This window comes from Macrobrachium nipponense, chromosome 1, assembly GCF_015104395.2.
Source record: "Macrobrachium nipponense isolate FS-2020 chromosome 1, ASM1510439v2, whole genome shotgun sequence".
Lineage (NCBI taxonomy): Eukaryota > Metazoa > Arthropoda > Malacostraca > Decapoda > Palaemonidae > Macrobrachium > Macrobrachium nipponense.
The window spans coordinates 173,837,433-173,854,932 of NC_087200.1; the positions used below are offsets into that span (position 1 = coordinate 173,837,433).

At 40.6% G+C, this 17,500-nt stretch overlaps 1 protein-coding gene and 1 pseudogene across 1 annotated transcript in view; one reads left to right on the forward strand and one right to left on the reverse strand.

The window, feature by feature from the left end:
* The window catches only part of LOC135219001 (uncharacterized), a 19,085-nt gene extending 5,775 nt beyond the window's left edge, over nucleotides 1-13,310 (forward strand). Inside the window, exon 3 of the mRNA XM_064255438.1 lies at nucleotides 13,270-13,310. Coding sequence (XP_064111508.1) covers nucleotides 13,270-13,310 — 41 coding nt within the window. The remainder of the gene's footprint in view (nucleotides 1-13,269) is intronic.
* A 2,703-nt stretch (nucleotides 13,311-16,013) lies between these two features.
* Nucleotides 16,014-17,500, reverse strand: part of LOC135219857 (protein disulfide-isomerase A6 homolog) — an 8,605-nt pseudogene continuing 7,118 nt past the window's right edge.

Below are 17,500 nucleotides of genomic sequence, written 5' to 3' on the forward strand. Positions count from 1 at the left end.
AGGAGAGTAGGGGACCATGATCAACAGAACATTTTTGTTCTGGAGTCAGACAAAAGAGAATCTACACTTTGCCAGAATGATTCAGCAGTTAAGAAATTGTCTATTTCATTTCTCAGGGAATCAAATATCAAAGTAATGACAATGAACGTGGCTATAACCTTCTCAGGACAAAGCTTGGCAGCTGCCACAATAACAACCACTAAGTCAGCTCTGAAAAAGATTTTTCTTCTCGGGTTTGGTATAAATCTAACTGAGTCTTATTTCACCTCAATCCCAAGGGCATATGCACGCCTGCGGCCCATTCACAGGCCGTCGTCAGTGTCATGGTTTCTTAACGATGTTCTCAGGTTAGCCTCGGAAACAGACAAACTACAAATGTGATTTACCAAACCCTTTTAGTAAGACACTTTTTATTGAGTCTGGCTTCAGGTGCCAGGATATCGGAGCTGTCATCTTTATCTAGAGACCAAGGGCATATAGAGTTCCTTTCTCGGGTGAACGGTGTTGCTCTCGCCAAATAAAGAAAGTTTCTGGCTAAGAATGAAGACCCTTTGGTAAGGTGGTTCCCGGGGACATGGAAGATTGTTCCGCTTCCGCAGGATCATCTTTATGTCCCGTTAAAACTCTTAAGGACTATTTATCTAGAACATCTACCTATTCCGAAGGCCCCCTTTTCTTTCATTAGGAACGGTGGTGGTACCATATCTCTAAAGGGCATTAGGCAGCAGATATGTTATTGTTATGATACAATAAAGTTTGTTCATACTTACCTGGCAGATATAATATATACTGTATTCTCCGAAGTCCGACAGAATTTCAAAACTCCCGCACACGCAGTGGGCGGCCAGGTGGTTAGTACCCATTCTCGCCGCTGGAGGCGGATATCAGGAATCATTCCCATTTTCTATTCAGATTTTCATACCACTGTCCCCTGAGGGGAGGTGGGTGGGTACTTTACTTTATATATATCTGCCAGGTAAGTATGAACAAACTTTATTGTATCATAACAATAACATTTTGTTCATGAAACTTACCTGTCAGATATATATATAGCTGAATCCCACCATTGGAGGTGGGAAGGGACAGAATAGAAGGATTAGGAAACACCTCAAGTGCAGATGATTGACATCTTGATTCCTTACCTGTTAGCATAGCTGACTTCTTGATTACTGTCACCGAAGTCTGCTTTTGCTTCACTAGAGTTGCCAACAAGGTAGTGACCCGTGTAGTTGGTGCGCTCTAGATGATCTGTCAACGGGAGCGTGACCACAATGTGACTAGACCATATTGACCATACTGTGAGGGCAACGAAGCTAAAAAACCACCACCTGACCTAACTAACGAAGTTAGTCCCATAACTTCTAGGCTAACGAAAGGGAAAGCGCCTCAAGCGACCAACCCTTCAAAGTTTAAAAGCACACTATCCCTTTTCTATAGGATAGGATTCGTGCTGCTTCCTGCCTCCATCCAATAATATTTCTACGGATAGTATGATCCTAGCGACTCGCAGATCTCATATGTCGTCTTCACATCCCGTCGGGAGTGTGAAGCGAACACAGAGTTGCTTCGCTCAAACGTGGCACTCAGGATATTACTGAGTGTCATGCTCTGTTGAAATGCTTCCGAGGCCGCGCCCGGTCACCTCGTGAGCATTTACTTTAAAAGGTTTCAAATCTTTGTTCAAACATGACGAATGAGCCTCTTAGAAAGACTCCTTAAAAATAACGCCAGGGCGTTCCTTCGACTGGGCAAGTCTGGTCTTTTTACGGAACACCGCAGATTGTCCGAATGACCTCGACTTTCTTTAGTTTTATCAAGATAAAACTTGAGAGTCCCGACAGGGCACAGGACTCTCTGTGGCTCTTGCCCAATAATTTGTGCCATCCCCCCTTGATCTACAGGTCTCTGGGCCAAGGGTTAGACGGGTTTTCGTTTTCTTAGCAAGAACGGAAGGCTTAGAGACACCGAATTATGTCCTCTAAAGCCAAAACCTCTGATGATGGCTAAAACCTCACTAACCCTCTTTGCCATAGCTAGAGTGGTTAGAAAATTAGCCTTTCTGGTTACGTGTATTAAGTTTACAGAAAGGAGAGGTTCGAAATGCTTTGACCTCAGGAACTTTAGACTACGTCTAAGTTCCATGCCGGAAGCTTCGATCTAGACAATTTCAAGATTTCCACAGACCTCAAAGATCGTGAAGGGCTTTGTGTTTACAGATCCGAATCTCTGAGCCTAGAGGCGTCAACATATTTCCGTATTCTACAATAGTTGGGACTGCTAGCTTATCCCATACTTCAGACGGAATGGGAAGGCGGTAAAGTAATTCACAGAGGTCAGAGGTGGAGGAACAGTCATTCTTCCTGCCCTATGTCCACGAAAACGGCCCCCTCCGATGGTATACTGCAAAATATGCATCACTGCTTTGCTTTGGCAATGAGACTTGCAATTAATCTTGAAGATCCTCTCGCTTCTTGACAGTATGAACGCATTCAGACTCAGAGCGGAGAGATTTTAGGTACCTCTCGAAGTGAGGCTGTTAGAGTAGACCGATTCTCTCGGGAAGGGTCCTTGGAAAGTGCTCTCTGAAGGACGTGACCTCTGTGAATCCAGCCTCTCGAAGGCCAACATGGGCGATCAGCGTCCTTTTCTCACTCCCTCTGACGCCAGCGATTATCTATTATATTTCCTAAGCTTTTGAATAGGGGAAAAGGGCTAACCAACTATCCCCATTCCATAGTATAGGATGGCGTCTATTGCTACCGCTCTCGGATCGAGAATAAGGGCGCAACGTAGAGGAAGCTTCTTCGTCTTCAATATTGCAAAGAAATCTACGAAAGGACGTCCCCAAAGTCTCCACAACTCTCGACATACTTCTAAGCGAGGATTTACTCAAACGTCAGTAGTTGCTGCCGTCGATCGAGAAGATCCGCACGGACGTGCAATCGTGTAACGAAACCTCTTAAGGATCGTTACGTTCCGTGCCTATGCCGATAACCATCTCTCTCTTCTTGGGATATGAGAGAGCTGCGGAATTATCTGAGATGATTTGGACCACTCGACCAAAACCTCACTCTTCGACTGGAGAGCCAACCAAATTGCTTCCAATTCTTTTAGATTATGTGCCAGGACCTCTGTCCGGATGCCTAGCTCCCTCTCAGTATCACCTGAGGTGATCCTTAACCCATTGAGAGACGTTTAGAATTTTCTCTAGATCTTTTGATGTTATTTCAGTTTCTCCTGTAGGAAAAAACTGTAGAGGTCTGAATTGCAGTCTATTCAGGGAAACAAGCTTCTCCAGCGAGGAAATGGTCCCAGCAGACTCATCCATTCCCTCACTAAGCATGCTTCCTTCCCTAATAAGGCTGCGCTTTGCATAAGCAGGAGAGCATTATTATAGTGCTATGCTGCGGTAGACTCGTACAGAATTCTGTTACAGTGCGGTAAGCAGCGCCGCCGAACATGTCTAAGAGATATCTCTGTTGAAAATTTCTTAGCAAAAGGAAGTCGTTTATTCATGATTACCAGAAATCCCCTCAACCCGAGGCGAAAGTCATGATTGTAGTGCAGAGATACGGTTCGTAAATCAATCCCGCGGGAGAGAGAGATGTAACCGACCGAGCATTACAACGAGCTACCTAAAACTGAGTTGGTGACAGTGTGTGACACTGTGACAGTTACAGGCAGCAGCTTATGTTCACCTTCTCGCAGTCTTATGCCGAGTTGCCAGCTATTTCTATTCATCTAAGGAATAGATTTTCCATTATTTGAACAGAAACTCTCAAGTTGGCATATTTAAGCGAAACAGAATTCGTCTAAATACAGAAGCTGATTTTGTGTTGTCATAACATTACGCTTAATTAACCAAATGTTAAATCGGAAACTCCTGGAAAGTTGCCGGGAGTACCGATAAATATACTGCGTCATCCACAATGACAGCAACCTCTCGTTTCGCACTATCTGCCTGAGTTACCAGCTACTCTCTTCTACGAAGGAATAGGTTCGTTACTATTATCGATCATAAGGAAATTCTCAAGCAGGCATATTAAGCGAAACATAATTCGCTAGATGCAGAAGCTGAGTTGGTGTTGTAACAATACCTTTAAGCATTGTCCTTACACCGGAAACTCCTGGAAGTTTGCAGGAAGGACCGATTAAATACACTTAAAATAACAGTCCTTTCGGTTGCCATCTGTAGAGGTAACTACGATATGCGTATATGACTTGAAACTTACATTAGTAATATGACGCGAAGATAAAATACATAAGTATTGCAGTCACTTGAACATCTAATTCTCTACTACATTCTTTCCTCGACGAGAAGAGAGAGAGAATGGAAATCGACTGTCTTCGTTCTCCTTTGCCCAAGAGAAGGAATAATATTATTCAAATGGAAATCCTCAAGTGAGAACCGAAGATCGAAAAGGAAAGTTCAAGCTTCTTATGATATTGGACATAAGACTTCATGGACGTAGTCTATAAGTCTTTTTCCTGGATGAGCCTCTGACTAATGAATGAGAGCTCTTTCGAAATTTTGTTACTTATCCGCTTATGCGATAAAATGTTATTAGAACTTTGTCAATGAGAACTAACCCAATTGCATGATGGAAAATCCAGGAATTCGAGCATATAGCCTTCCCGATTCCCGCAGAAATCGAGGAAGGGGCAGGATTCCTGATTAGAGACTGGGCTTACGACAGGAAGGACCTTAATGTTCCCCTTCGGCAGCGCAATCCCGAAAGCAGACGAGGCGTTTTATGACACCGAAATCTGCTTACAGTTTTCCTGGAATTCATCAAGTGATGGATTCTATTGAACGCTCCCTTCGTAGAAAGCGAAGTAGACATCTTGACGAGACCAAACTCCTTCCTCTTCTTCGACGACGCCCTCTTGAAGAGCGTTCTTGCAGGAATCCTGCCGAACGTCTTGATGCGTAGGACGCCTATCGTTTCTGAAGAACGTCCTGGCAAGTGCTCTACCGAGCGTCATGACGTGTAGGATGCCGAGCGTCTTCAAAAGCATCCTCGCTAGCGTCCTGGCGAGCGTCCTCGCTAGCGTCCTGGCGAGCGTCCAGATGTGTAAGACATCGAGCGTCTTCCAAAAAGCTTATCAATGTTTATGACGTCGAGCGTCTTCTGAAAGGCCACCCGAAAAGCGTCCTGGAGAGCCGCACGCTGCTCCTGAAGTGTGAGAGCACTATAGGAAGACGTAAGGCTATCGTCTCCAAGACGGCCTTAAAGACCTTCGTTACCTTCTAACAAAGACGGTGGCCGCCTGTGCAACATCTTGGTGTCTTAGTAATGCAAATGAACATATCCAGAAACGCGCTCAAAAAAGGAACGCCGAGCGTTCCGAAAGGCATCCTCGCGAGGTGCTTGCCGAACGTCCTGATTGCATTCTTTGAGCGTCTTGAAGAGCGTCCGGAATAGAAAAGCGACGAACATCAAGGGTGGAAGCCGTCATAGTGAATGACGTGCGTCAACACGAGTAACTTGAGAGGCTTCCTGGCGAGGGGAGAGCCGCTCATGAAAACGCGAGCGTCCTAAGCATAAGTACGGTGATCGTCATCAGGACGAGTCTTAAGGACGTTCGCACTCTTGACAAAAACGACGGCCGGCTTGTGCGACATCTTGCGTCTTTTGTCACGCTCATCGACACTGCAGAAGGGCATTTAAAAAGGACGCCTGTGTGTTCTTGGTAGAGGAATTCTTTGCCCTTCTCCTGTCGAAAACTAGTATAGTCTGTCCAGTGTCATCTCTGTCCGCTGACAGAGCGTCCCTTAGGGACGAGTAAGATGCGTCTTGGCGAGCTGTTTGACTATGCAAATCAGCTTGCCGGACTCAAGCTTATGAGCTTGAACAATATCCCGTTTCGTAGTAAAGCGAACGTCACAAATAACGTATACATAGGCCGCCATGAGGGGAGGAGGGGGGGAGGGGAGTCGTTTGGAAAGCAAGAAAACAATCCTTGCTACAAGAGTAAAGACGTTCCTTCCTCTTGATAGAGCGTTGAATGTCTCGAAAGGCGTCTCGTAGGGTCCTGCCGCCTTAAGGACATTTTTAATCTCTTGACCAAGACGACAGCCGCCTGTGCGACATTTTGCGTCTTTGTCACGCTTATCGATATTAAGTCAAGCCGAGGGACGCCAGATCAGTACTCTGACGCTCCCTCCTGACGAGAGAGAGGACGTGAAGCATCCTCTTCTCTAAAGCTTCTTTTTAGAGGGCGCGAGTCCTTTCGAGAGCTCCAACCTTGCGGGGAGGACGCCCTCGGAGGACGAGAAGCAATCTTTCATGATTCGTGCACGTGTCACGATCTTTGGCAGCCTTATCCTGCCGAAGGGACGCCAGATCGGTGGGGGGTTCCCGTAACCTCCTTCGGTTTTCAACTTGCCCCCTCCCTGGTCCTGGGTGGGAGTCCGACAGAGGTTTAGACCTAGAGGCGTTATAGGACCGATCTGACGCCCCCTCCACAAACACTAGGGGCAAAATCAACATCACTACACTCACAACACTGATTGGAGAGCGAGCACTTTTTCAAGCTTACTTGATGTAATCCACCATAATAGAAAGGGCATTACCTCTCACAGACACTTCCTCTAGGCCCGTAAGCCTACCACAGGGTTAGCAAAATAAAGTCTACGGAGGTTAGTAGGTTCATTATCCTAACTTCTGTTACTGTGGAGGAAGACCTCCTGATTCTATCACGCTCTAATTTGCGTACATACGAATCATACGTCTTCTTTCGGAATCAGTCAACATTACACTAATTACATTGATCTTTCAACAAAGAAAACATGTAAACGTCATGTATACTAAGCGAGTGTCTACCGAAGGTTTCGGTAGCCTCCCCTTACCCGTTGCAGACAACAAAGTCTGAAACTAGGCTAACTAGAGATTCAGACATCATATGCAATGAAAAAATTTAAATTAATTTATGATAGCGTATGCCTAGCCACAAATCCAAGTCAATCATTCAAAAAATAAGTAAGATACTTAAGCGGCTAATGAAGTTTCAAAATCCTAGGCGGAGGTAATGGAAAAACAGGTGTTTTCACTACCGCGACAGAGAAAAATCTGAATAGAAAATGGGAATGATTCCTGATATCCGCCTCCCAGCGGCGGGAATGGGTACTAACCACCTGGCCGCCCACTGCATGTGCCGGGAGTTTTGAAATTCTGTCGGACTTAAATTCGGAGAATACAGGCTATATATATATCTGACAGGTAAGTTTCATGAACAAATTTGTATTTTATCAAGAAAGCCAGCCAAGGGTCATTTCCCAAGGTGCATGACATTCGGGCTATAGCAACTTCTGTAAACTTCTTCAAAATTTATGAACTTTGATGATCTGAAGAAGTATACTGGTTGGAAGTCGCCCTCGGTTTTCAAAAAGCATTACCTTAAGTCTTTGGTGGATCTTAAATATCATGCCATAGCTGTAGGACCAGTGTCTCCTGCAACAACATCAATATAGTGCTGTCCTTGTGTCATATGAATCCTTTTCCTTTATGCCAGCCTCATTAACATTCTACCTACCTCAGCAAACTGGCTTTGTTATTAGAATTGGTGTATTATGTTACATTTATACAAATTATGTGGTAATATTTTATTATGTGGGTATTTTGTTGCCACATGTTATTGCTATATGGTGTATTTTAATATAAAAAAAATTATATTTTTATTTTTCCAATTCTAGACTGTTTTTTTGTTTCTTTAACCCTATTTAGTTCAAATTAATATTGTATTTCATTTCAGAGGGATGTAGCTTGGTGTTTCTCTGGTACAATTTCACGGAGCGACACGGCTGAGCCCAGAAAAGGGAATTTAACGTAAGAAAAATCTATTTCTGGGCGAGGAAGCCGTGTCGCCCAGTGAAATTCCCCCCTGGTTCCCCCCCCCCCCCCCCCCCCCCCCCCCCCCCCCCCCCCCCCCCCCCCCCCTGCTGTGCACCAAGCTTCAATGCTATCGATAAGTATGACGTCACAGGCGCCTTCAACGGGGTAGCTAGGTGTGACCTATGGGTCGGCTCCCCGTATGAGGTCTTTTGATGAGGAAAAGGCTAATTGGAGGGGTTGCTGTGGTAGTGTTTAACACTCGCCCAGTTTTATACTGACACCTTTTATATAGGTGAGCGAGTCAGAGGCTTCTGACATGTCCAATTTAGCAGTTCTCTGGTATTATAGCAATATTTTACTAGAAATAGTGCTAAAGGAGACATATTTCACTGGGCGACACGGCTTCTCCCCGCCCAGAAAATAGATTTTTTCCTACGTCAAAATCCCTTTGTTTGCCTTGGCAATTAATTACATCATAGCACAATTACCAAGTGGAGTTTAAAAATAGCTTATACATGATGACTGCCATATACTACATGAGTAGCTCCCTGAGATATGCCCAAAGCCATCAAAACTACCATCACACATATAAGTACAGTAAATGGGCAAATTTAGTTGGATTTCGTTTTTCAACCAATAAAACAAAAGCCATTGTTTTTCTATAAAGACAACTGGATTTTGTGCAAATGTTTAAGTACTTGAGAAATAATGTTTGATCAACATTTAAACTGAAAAGCACACATAAAGTGGAAAGTACACATGAAGTATATTAAAGCTAATGGCATAAAAGCCCTTGCCCTATTAAAGAAAACTATCTCACTCTACATCGGGGAGCAGGATGTACACCTACTAGGACATCAGTTTTATCTATAATAGACTACTGCTGTCCTTTACGTATATTCTTCAGCATCTGAAGCAACATTAAAAACTTGATGCATTGCATCAAAAAGGAATATGCTTATGAACTGGTGCATTTAGATCATCCCCAACAAATTCCCTTTCAGCAGAAGCAAGCATTCTACCTTTGAGACATCACTGCAACTTGATAACACTACGTAGAGGCCTTTCCCTACAAGCAGGATCATCATCATCTGCAGCTACCTGCTTCCCGAATTGTAATCATAGGATTGAACATCATGGTGCTGGCTCCTTCCAAAAGAGCCAAATATACTTGATGAACTCATATAACACCAATTTTCCCTCCAACAATAGAAGACCACCTTGGACTCTGAAATGAATAAAAACATGCACCACTTTGTCTTATCTTCTTAAACGAAATATGACTAATACAGAGATGTACCACCAACATGCCCTAGAGCACATCTGAAGAAAGGGAAACCAGTTCGTGATATATACAGTTGGCTCAAAACAATACTGGAATAGGAGCTTCAGATTTCTTGAATAATAAATTAATCGAAGTAGGCCTTCCTTTAATATCATCTTTGTTTACTGCAGAACTCTCAGCGATACGAGCAGCACTTGACATAACATCTGAAAGGCAAGCAATCTCTTAAATAATTTTCAGTGAAAAATTCACCTACTTCTCCAATCTGGACTGTCAATAAAAATCTGTTGGATTCTGGCTCATGTAGGAAATGAAGGGAATGAATATGCAGATTCAGCAGCTAAACAAGCATGCACCATTACCCCAACAATTTCATATGGCCCCGTATCAGACTGGATAGCTTCTGTCAAATCTCTATTATATCAAGATTGCCAAACAGATTGGTCCTTAGTACCAGTATCAAACAAGATGAAAAATATAAAAATCTGAGGTATACCCATGGGTTTCATCGTCACAAAAAGCAAGATCTAAAGAAGTAATATTAGCAAGACTCCACATAGGTCATACAGATTTTCTCATGGTCATCTAATGACAACCCCATATTCTGACCCAATGAAATGAAACGGATGCCAAGTTCCCATGACTGACCAGCAATTACTCGTTTAATGCCCAAATTGGATTCAGCAGAGGCGCATTTTTTTTTTCGAGACCCAACAATGTCAAGAATTCTTGCTGAGGGCAGAGATTTCTCACTTAACAAAATTATTATGTTCCTAATAAGTAAGTTGGTTTTTTGAATAAAGTCTAGTTTTTATTATTATTTTTTCCTCAGTTTAATTCCTGGGAACCAGCCTGAGAAGAGCCTTTTTAGGCTCAGAGGTCTAGTTAAAACTAATCCTTTATCCTATCCTATCCTATTCACCAACTGACGGTGGAACTAGGCACAGCAATATATGTTCATAATAGTATCGCCTTTGAACTTTTAAACATACCATCACTATCATATCAGATAACAGCTATCAAATTATATAGCCAGGTAAAACTATGATCACAATTTGTAGCTTATACAAACCAAAAAAATTTGAATTTGAATTTCAGTGATCTACCAGCATTAATTAATAATCTAATGAATCCCTACTTATACCAGATTTTAAAGCTCAAAGTTCCTTTGGGATAATCACCCTACTGACACTCAGGAACAAACAGAGAAATATGTATTGGAACATACTGATGCTGCTTAAATGAAAGTGATGTGCCAACTTACTTCTCCAATACCCACTTAACCTTTTCTTCAGCAGATCTCTCGCTGAGCTCAGCGTCGACTCAGCTGACAGACTTGAGTGGAATGTTCTGGATGACTTCCCCATAGTCCTTAATTATTTAAATATAATGTTTAATAGTTGCCACCTGTCAAATATAATATCCAAAAAGCAGATTGGGACATTTACAATCTAAATAGTACCAGAAATATACCACCATTTCCACATAATCAAAACCACAATGCAACTTGTGAATTCTTCGTGGATTTCATAAATTCTACCAATAAAAGCATACCTAAAACAAGGCCACATCCAACAAAATCCCTGTCCCATGGTGGACTGCAACCTTATCAACTTTAAGTAAAACAAAACACGTACCAAGTCGAAATATCAGCAGCCTTAAGACATGGCTAAAAGCCCTTAACAAATTGCCCAATAACACAAGTAAGATAATAGTCCACAACATTGCAATCAAATATATTAAGCCATTTTATAATAAATAAAATGCCAATTCCAAAAAACTTGTAATATCTGAGAAAATATCATCATGGAAATTTTATCAAGCTTGTCAACAAATACATCAATGAAAAATATTTGGCGAAAAATAAGGAAAATTAACAGAAAATATATGAAATTATACAAAGACTAGTCTCCATTGCCAAATCATATTTACTAAATTCTATAACATCTGGATGAAACATGTTTTTCCAAATAAATGGAAACATGCCATCATTATCCTAATAAAATAACCTGAGAAGCTTCAAGTAATCCATCCCAATCATAGACCTAGGTATATCTTTGACAGCTATGTAAAATACGTACTAGGAAAAATGGTTAATTCACTACTAAGATACATCATAAAACAAAATTTCAATTCTGATACCAACACAATCAGGATTAATAGCTGGCTGATCAACCCTTGATCCACTACCCTGTCTAAGAGATCACATCAAAAAAGGATTTGATCAGAAAAAAATTATGTGGCAATATTTTTTGACAGAAAAAGCATACTATACAACATGGAGATAATATCATGCAAAAACTTCACTCTGAAGGAATAAGAAGCCATTTACCAATTTAAAAAAAAAAATTCTATCAGATAGAACCTTCCAAATTCAAACAGTAAATTCTTATTCAAATGTTTATGAATTACAAGAAGGAATCCCCCAAGGCAGTGTCTTAAGCTGTACTCTATTTGCTTTAGCAATCAATGATATTACAATAAATTTACAAGAGTTAAAAACAGCTTGTATGTTGATGATTCTTTGCATATATTATACAAGTAGCATGCTAACACATGCCCACAAAGAATCCTCAAAGCAGCTATCACAAATGTTACCAAACTGAACAAATTCGTTAGGATTCCAATTAAAAAAAAATGCAAATATTTTCTATAAAGATAAAAGGTAGTTAAAACACCAAACAATTAAGCTGTAGTATCTGTATAATACATCAATTAAATTCTGCACAAATGTGAAATACCTAGGAATGGTGTTTGATCAGCACCTGAACTGGAAAGCACCCACCTCCAAAATATAAAGCAAAAGGCATAAAAACCCTTGCCTTGTTGAAATAACTATCACATACCAAATGGGGAACTGGACGTAACACCATGCTTATGTTATACAAAGCAACAGTACCATCTATAATAGATTATAGTTACCCAATTCATCTGCCTCGGAAGCAACATTAAAAACACTGGATACATTACATCACGAAGGAATACATCTATGCACGGGAGCATTTCGATCATCCCCAATAAACTCCCTGTCAGCAGAAGCAGGTATATTACCCCTAAAAACATCACCGCAACTTAATAACTATGCGTAGGAGCCTTTACCTCCAAGCAGGAACATCTCCTGCTGCTACCATTGCATTTCTGAATTATAACAAAAGTATTTGAAAAACCATAGTGCTAGCTCTTTCCCACAAAGAACCAAATATTTAATGAATTTAAATATACACCAATTTTCCATCCATCCAACAATAGAACACCCACCACCTTGGACTTAGAAGAGTAAAAATATGTACTGCTCTCCCATATCTTTTAAAAAGAAATATAGCAAGCACAGAGATGTACCGCCAACGTGTTAGAACACATAAGAAGAAAAGTAAATCAACTTATGACCTATACAGATGGATCAAAAACAACACTGAAGTAGGAGCTTCAGCATTCTCAAAAGATAAATTTGTTAAAATAAGTCTTCCCCCAATTTCATCAGTATACAGTGCAGAACTCACAGCCATAAGAATAGCAGTAAACAATATTTGAGAAGAGAGAGGCAATTTCCAACATAATTTTCAGTGACTAATGAAGTGCTATTGATGAATGCTATAAACAAGTACATAAAAGTCTCCAAATTACCTTGTCCAAGAAATCCAAATAAAAATACATCAACTTATTCAATCAGGACTATTCACAAAAATATGTGCGATTCCAGCACGTGGGAACTGAAGGAAATGAAAAAGCAGATACGGCTGTCATATTAGCTTGCACTATTCCATCAACAAAAACACATACGGATGTCATTCATCTCAGGAAAAAAAAAAAAAAAAAAAAAAAAAAAAAAAAAAAGAAAAAAAAAAAAAAAAAAAAAAAAAAAACTTGTGTTGACAAGACTATGTAGTATAAGCTATACTAGATTTTCAAATTTTCACTTTATGTCAAATCCACATTCAGCCCCAATGAAATGTAATACATACCAAACACCAATGACTCTCCAACACTATTTGTCAGTTGTCCAATTTGGATCCATCAAAGAAGCTTATATTTTCGAAAACAACATTAAAAGGCATTCTTGCTGAAAGCAAAGATTTTCTATCTAAATCTGATACAATCATCATGTTCCTAAGTAAAACCCATTTTCTAAATACTTAAATTTTTTTACAGGATTAACTCCTGAAAACCAGCCCAAGAGGAGCTTTTATTAGGCTTGGGTCTGGATAAACTAATCCTATATATAATAATAATATTGCCCCAACGATTTCATATGCTCCTGTATCAGACTGGATAGCATGTCAAATCTCTAATATATCAAGATTGGCAAACAGATTGGTCTCAGTACCAATATCAAATAAGCTGAAAAATGTAAAATCTTAGGTGTACCCATGTTTTTTCATGGTCCCTCAACAAGCAAGATATAAAGAACTAATCTAGCAAGACTCCACATAGTCTAGTACTAATGCAAGACTCCACATAGATCATAGTACTAGATTTTCTCATTGTCATCTAATCACAACCTGACAAACTGATTAATGAAATATACTAGATGCCAAGTTCCCATGACCGTCTGGCACTTACTCGTTATGAATGCTAAAAATTGGCTCAGCAGATGCATTTATTTTCGAGATCCAACAATGTCAGGAATTCTTGCTCAAGGAAGGGATTTCTCACTTAACAAAATTATCATGTTCCTAAGCAAAATTGTTTCTTTTTTCTTTAGTTTTTTTTCTTCAGTTTAATTCCTGAGAACCTGCCTGAGAAGCGCCTTTTTTAGGCTCAGAGGTCTTTTAACTAATCTTTCATCCTATCCTATCCAATAGAGAAGAGTTTTGGTCCTGTGCAAGGGACTCCCCTTTGTTCCAGGTACCTCTGTCTGCAAAGGCAAGAAGTGACCTTCTGTGGTGGTTGGCTGACAAATACTTTACTACAGGAGTGCCTCTTCATTCTCCTCCCCCAAAAATTCTCCAGATGTCAGGAGTCTGTAGTCTTATAGACAAGCAGCTGCATATCAATGTTCTGGAGATGAATGCAGCCTTCCTGGCACTTCATGAGTTTCAAGACAGTATCAGGGCACTCCATAGTTCAGATGTCGGACAACAATACAGTGGTCACTTGTGTAAACAAGCACGGAGGTCAAGCCAACAATGACGGGTCATTTTCTCATAGGCCAAAGGGCCAGTGCTGGGACCTATGAGGGTCATTCAGTGCTGAAACATGATATTGACAGTAAAAAGTTTGAATGGTGTAACAGGAGGAAAATCTTGCAATTGCACTATAAATCAACTGTTAAGAGGGTAGAAAGTAAGAGGTTAGTAAGAGATTATGAATGGAGATACAGTAGAAGGAATGCAAGGGGTTGCAGAACACTCCTGGACCATCAGCAAATCTAACCCAACCAATAATGGGTCAGGTAATGGAAGCCAATGGTTTATGCGATCCTTAAGGATTGCGGTGAGAAGAGTTTAAGTACTTGACTGTTCCTAGGGGTAGTTTGACCATAGAAGAGTAAGAAACCACCTCAAACTCATTGTCACCTATAAACCAGGAAAACCAGGAGTGAAGGAAACGCACGAGGGATTGGTGCACTATTGCTCTGAGAGAGAGAGAGAGAGAGAGCGAGAGAGAGAGAGGAGAGAGAGATGAGAGAGAGAGAATGGCAATGTGTCAACCCTGCCCAGGATATCAATTGTTGATAGTCACTGAAACTCCGAGCCTTACCCTGAAGGGAAAGGCACACACAAAGGAGCTCAATAGCATATTTCCAAAGAATATACAAAGGAAGGCTGTTTGTTTGTATGGTGTTTTTATGTTGCACGGAACCAGTGGTTATTCAGCAACGGGACCAACAGCTTTACGCGAACTTCTGAACCACGTCGAGAGTGAACTTCTATCACCAGAAATACACATCTCTCACTCCTCGATGGAATGGCAGAGAATTGAACCCGCGACCACAGAGTTGGGATGCTAATACCACACCAATCACGCCACCGACGTGCTCAAAGGAAGGCTGTGATTACATGATTACCCCTAAATAAGGTAAACCCAGACAGCCAAGGATCACCGGCGTTGTTAAGAGGGGATTGGCACATATTGGCGCCAAAATTCCAGTTATCATCGTTGCTGGACAAGTGCCATAAAACTGGATTACTGATAACCAGGAACTGTCTTATTTACATGAGAAAAAACAATTTCTTGCAAGAAGGCTTAGTTGACCAGTGTGTTTTAAAAATATAATATGCAACACAAGCACAAGTCAACAAGCAAAGGAAAAGGAATACGTACTCAAATTTGAGCACTAAAAAATTCAAACAGCAAAAGTCAGGCAAACTCAAAAAAGACATCTGGACCCGATGGCCGCTGAAAGACAAGTGGAGCGCATACCAAGAGGTGTGCAAGGCTTCCCTTGCCTGTCAATAGTTGACTACTTTGTCAATAGGTTTAAATAGCCATTTCAGCTCATTCACAATCCAAGCTCCTATGTAAACAAAGGTTTGCATTTGTGTACGAACAAAAATTCTCTTGCACAGTAAGTTAAGTTTACATTCCAAAAAAAATATGAAGCTGATGTAAATAATATGTTGAATCTTTGCCAATGTTAGATATGAGGGAAATGAAGACTTGATAAAGCAAATCTGCAATTGCAACAACCAAATCAAAATCATCCCAGTCTACGACTACTCAACATCTCTAAAACCCATCTTGTTAATAAGCTATGAAATACTGATCCTGTTATAGCTAGAAATTAAAGCAGATCAAACCCTTTAATAAACACAGAACACATTTGATCAACTACATCTTCATATAATTTGTGAAGATGTAGGCCCCAATGATTAGTTACCAAATGTAAAAATAAAAGAATATTATGCAGTAATTCAGTAGTACAGTGTACAAGCAAGGAAAAAAACACCATAATACAAAAAAAATTTATTTTTTCCAAAGTTCAAAATATTAAACAAAAGTACACTTGTGCATAGGTCAAACAACTGCAATATAAAAAATGTCACCAGCATGTCATACAAGCCCACACCACTTGGTTCCTTTTTTTTAAAGCTAACCACTATAAACATATGGCAGCAGTCAATACAAATGCAAAAATGTAGAAAATTCTGTCAAAGTAAAACTGAATCTCTGCGGGTGACTATTGTTGTAAAACTGAATCAGCTGTGACTATTGTTCCAAGTTCAGGTACAAAATTTTTTACTAGAAAATGCAGAATGATAAATACAACTTTTTTTGTATGATGTTCAGCATATAATTGTACTGGATTGCCACACGTATACCTCCTAACAAAACCAGTACTGCAGTTGTTCACCATTTATGATAGACAATGTTGCTGTTCACCGCAGTAAAATAGCAGAGGTTTATCAACAAATCATTAGTCTTTCTCAACATGAGAAACTTAATATCTGCTCCAGCAATGCAGTTAACTGCACTCCAGTACCACTTCTCAGTAATATTACTATTTTTTGCAAGGCTACATCTACATCAATGAACTCTATATCAGTAACCCTAAATCATATAAATTTAAATACTTTTATAACTCCGAATGACCATCTAAGTCATCTAAATCAACATCTGAAAGATCAATATCTTCCTCCTCAGGGAGGGCTCCATCCTTGCCATCCCATGACTCTACTTTACTGACAGATGGTAACTGTGCTCCTCGGACCGGGGCAGTTCGACCTCTGCCGTAAGATATGTCACGGAGGAATTCATTTATTCCATCCTCACTGAATGATCCCTTCAGGAGAGCAAACTGCATCTTTTTAGCATTAAGAGCTGCAAGAGCTGGATAACCAAAACCGCCAATGTCTAATGCCTGCTCAAGATCAGACTGTGCAACTGCTTCTGACCATACCCAGCCCCACATTTTCTGCTTGTATTTATCACCTAATTTTGTAAGCATACTGATGTAATTATTCCGACACTCACTTTGGCAGTCTAAAATATGCGGTAAAACAGCAATAATACATATTTGATGCTTCTTGCATGCTTCGTCTAAAACCTTTTCATCTGTCAGCTGCACAATCTCTGGTGGCTCAATATTGACTGCAGCTCTGTCATTACCAAAGGCAACAATATCTGAAGCAGTGCGTCCCCCTCTTCATAATCTTCTACGTCTCCCTTATAGAAGAACTTTATGGTTGGGTAACCCTGAACGCCATAGCGGCTGGCCATACCTGGGAACTGTGGCATCTAAGGCACCAAGTTTAACTTTACCTTTCAATTCTGTAGCAGCCTTCTGCAGTGAGGAGCTAAATTTTTACAGTGGCCACACCATGGGGCAAAGAATCTACAAGCCACATGTCATCAGACTTAAGCACAAGCTTTTCAAAATTACTATCAGTCAGCTCAATCACATCATCATCACTTCCACCTCCACCTCCACCACCACTGC